Below are 2,265 nucleotides of genomic sequence, written 5' to 3'. Positions count from 1 at the left end.
TCTATACTTAAAAAATTTACATTGAAATTTTTATAGTTCTAAAATTAAAAAAATAATCTCATTTATCCTAGCATCATCAATTGCATTGACAAAAAAATAACACTTGACACCACGTAATAGATCAGTATGAAAATGATAAACAAAAAAATAATTTTAACATCTCTTCCATTTTTAACATATGGAATATTAAAATTATCATTTTCACTATTATTTTTGCACCGAACAAGTACGTAGTGTCATGTATTGTGTTTTTCGTCAATACAGTAGTTGATGACGTTAAGATATATTAGATTATTTTATTTTATTTTTAGAATTATAAAAAAATTAATACAAATTATTTTAAATATAAAGATTACAATACTAATATGGTCTAAATACAGGAGGTAGTCTTATAATTAGTCCTCAATCTTACGTTTACCATGGACAACAATAATTAGTTACTAAACATATGGGTTTAATTTTTTCCTTAATACGTAAGTGTTCCTAATCTTTTATCACATACGTCACATGTCTGTTTTGAGAGAATCATCTATATAATACATGCATGCTTCGTGGTTTGTACCAACATGCATGAGATAGAGAAGAAGATGAAGAGAATGGCCGCCAGGACCACCTCGTTGAAGATAGGAAAGAGGCAACTCTGCCACGGCAAGTGTAGCAGATATAGTCTTCCTGATGACCTGCTGGTTCAGATACTCTCCCAACTACCCGTGAAGTCCACCCTCCGGTTCCGCTGCGTTTCCAAAGAGTGGCTTGCCCTCCTCTCCGATCGCGGCCCGTACTCCATCAGATACCTATGTCCGACCATGTGCGGCTTCTTCTATCGACGAAGCCACCTCGCACGGTCCTGGCAGTACGCGGCCATCCACCCTTTTAAAGATCACCGCTTCGATCTCCACAATCTCATCTCTCATCTACCTGACCATCGCAACTTGAATCTATTGGATAGCTGCCACGGTTTGCTTCTCCTCGGTTGCAGGGAAGACAGGAGTTATAAGTCGATGATCGTTTGCAACCCGTTCCGGAATGACGAGATCAACTGGGTGACCATCCATATTAATGCAGCGGTCAAACAACTACCCTTGCAACGTAAATTTATCTCAGCGAAGTTGGTCTCCCACCGAGCCTCCCGTAGCTTCAAGTGCCTCCTCTTCTTCGAGGATTACCGGTTGAATGAATTGGGTGCCGAGTCGAATTTCTGGTGTACGGTGTTGTACGGTAACAGGGGTCAGTCCCACCACATTTATCAGATACCCCCGCACGTACCACCACCGTTTGATCTTTACGACGTTGCTTTTGACAATAATTACCCAAAAGTGTGCGTCATCCAAGAGAACAAGAAAGATCATTTGATTAGTTCAGCACTGAATGAAAGAAGGAACGGACGGGTTCGGAGTCTCATGGGAGTCTCTCGTGGGCTCGCTCACTTTGCTTTTTGCGATGAGCATGAGCTACACATCTGGATCCTCGAGAGAGAGAATGGTAAAAGAGTGTGGAAGCCGACGCATAATTACAGTAGCCAACCTCTGATCAAACAGCACAAGGAATCACTCCGACATCATAAGCATGAGGGCAACCAAAGGGTCTATTCCATCTTGCCGCTCGGATTCCACCCTGAACTCGACATTATCTTTCTACAGATTGAGTGGAGGATATACTCTCTCCATCTTGGCAGCGGTTCCATGGACGAGGTGGCTGGTGAAAGAGGTGCAAATCCCGAAAGCGAAATGTTTTTGTTCCATCCCATCACCATGGATCCTTCAACAAGCTTAGGGGAGAGAAGAGAATACCACATGGGACTCCCTGTAATGGATCCCTAAGCAACCCAAGGGGCCCCAGTATCAACTATAATTATTTTCATGTTTTTTTTTCATTTATTTTATTTTCAAACTTTGATTTTATCGAATATATATTTTTTCCCTAATTTGAAAAAAAAATCAAATTTGGTATACCACTCATCGATCATTGTTAACTTTATAATTTTTTTTTATGAAGGTATATTATCGATCATTATTTATTTCCTACTTTAGAATTGATTAATAAAAAAAATTATTTAGTTATGATTTAAATATGAAACCATCATGGAATACATTTTCTCACATCAATTAAGATTCACCCACATCTCATCTATACACTCCACTTTGTATCTTATCATTGGCTTGAGAGGGAATAGACTCGGGAGGATTGCCAGGGTAGCATAGGCAGAGGTCATTATCACCTTTAATGACGTCGATTATGATATTAAGATTTAAAGTTAGAAATAGG

The 2,265-nt window shown here is 39.2% G+C and overlaps 1 protein-coding gene across 1 annotated transcript; it reads left to right on the top strand.

The window, feature by feature from the left end:
- The first annotated feature begins 566 nt into the window (after positions 1-566).
- LOC135618068 (F-box protein At5g07610-like) lies at positions 567-1,820 on the top strand. Its single transcript, XM_065118970.1, has one exon. The coding sequence runs from the start codon at positions 567-569 to the stop codon at positions 1,818-1,820; it is 1,254 nt and encodes a 417-aa protein (XP_064975042.1).
- The last annotated feature ends 445 nt before the right edge of the window (positions 1,821-2,265 follow it).

The sequence above is a fragment of the Musa acuminata genome, chromosome BXJ2-7, assembly GCF_036884655.1.
Source record: "Musa acuminata AAA Group cultivar baxijiao chromosome BXJ2-7, Cavendish_Baxijiao_AAA, whole genome shotgun sequence".
NCBI lineage: Eukaryota > Viridiplantae > Streptophyta > Magnoliopsida > Zingiberales > Musaceae > Musa > Musa acuminata.
Note: the sequence above shows the minus strand (reverse complement) of the source record. Positions and strands in the feature narration are given on the sequence as shown.

Excerpts from the sequence above, each read along its gene's own strand:
- LOC135618068 (XM_065118970.1), top strand. The coding sequence starts at position 567 with ATGCATGAGATAGAGAAGAAGATGAAGAGAATGGCCGCCAGGACCACC.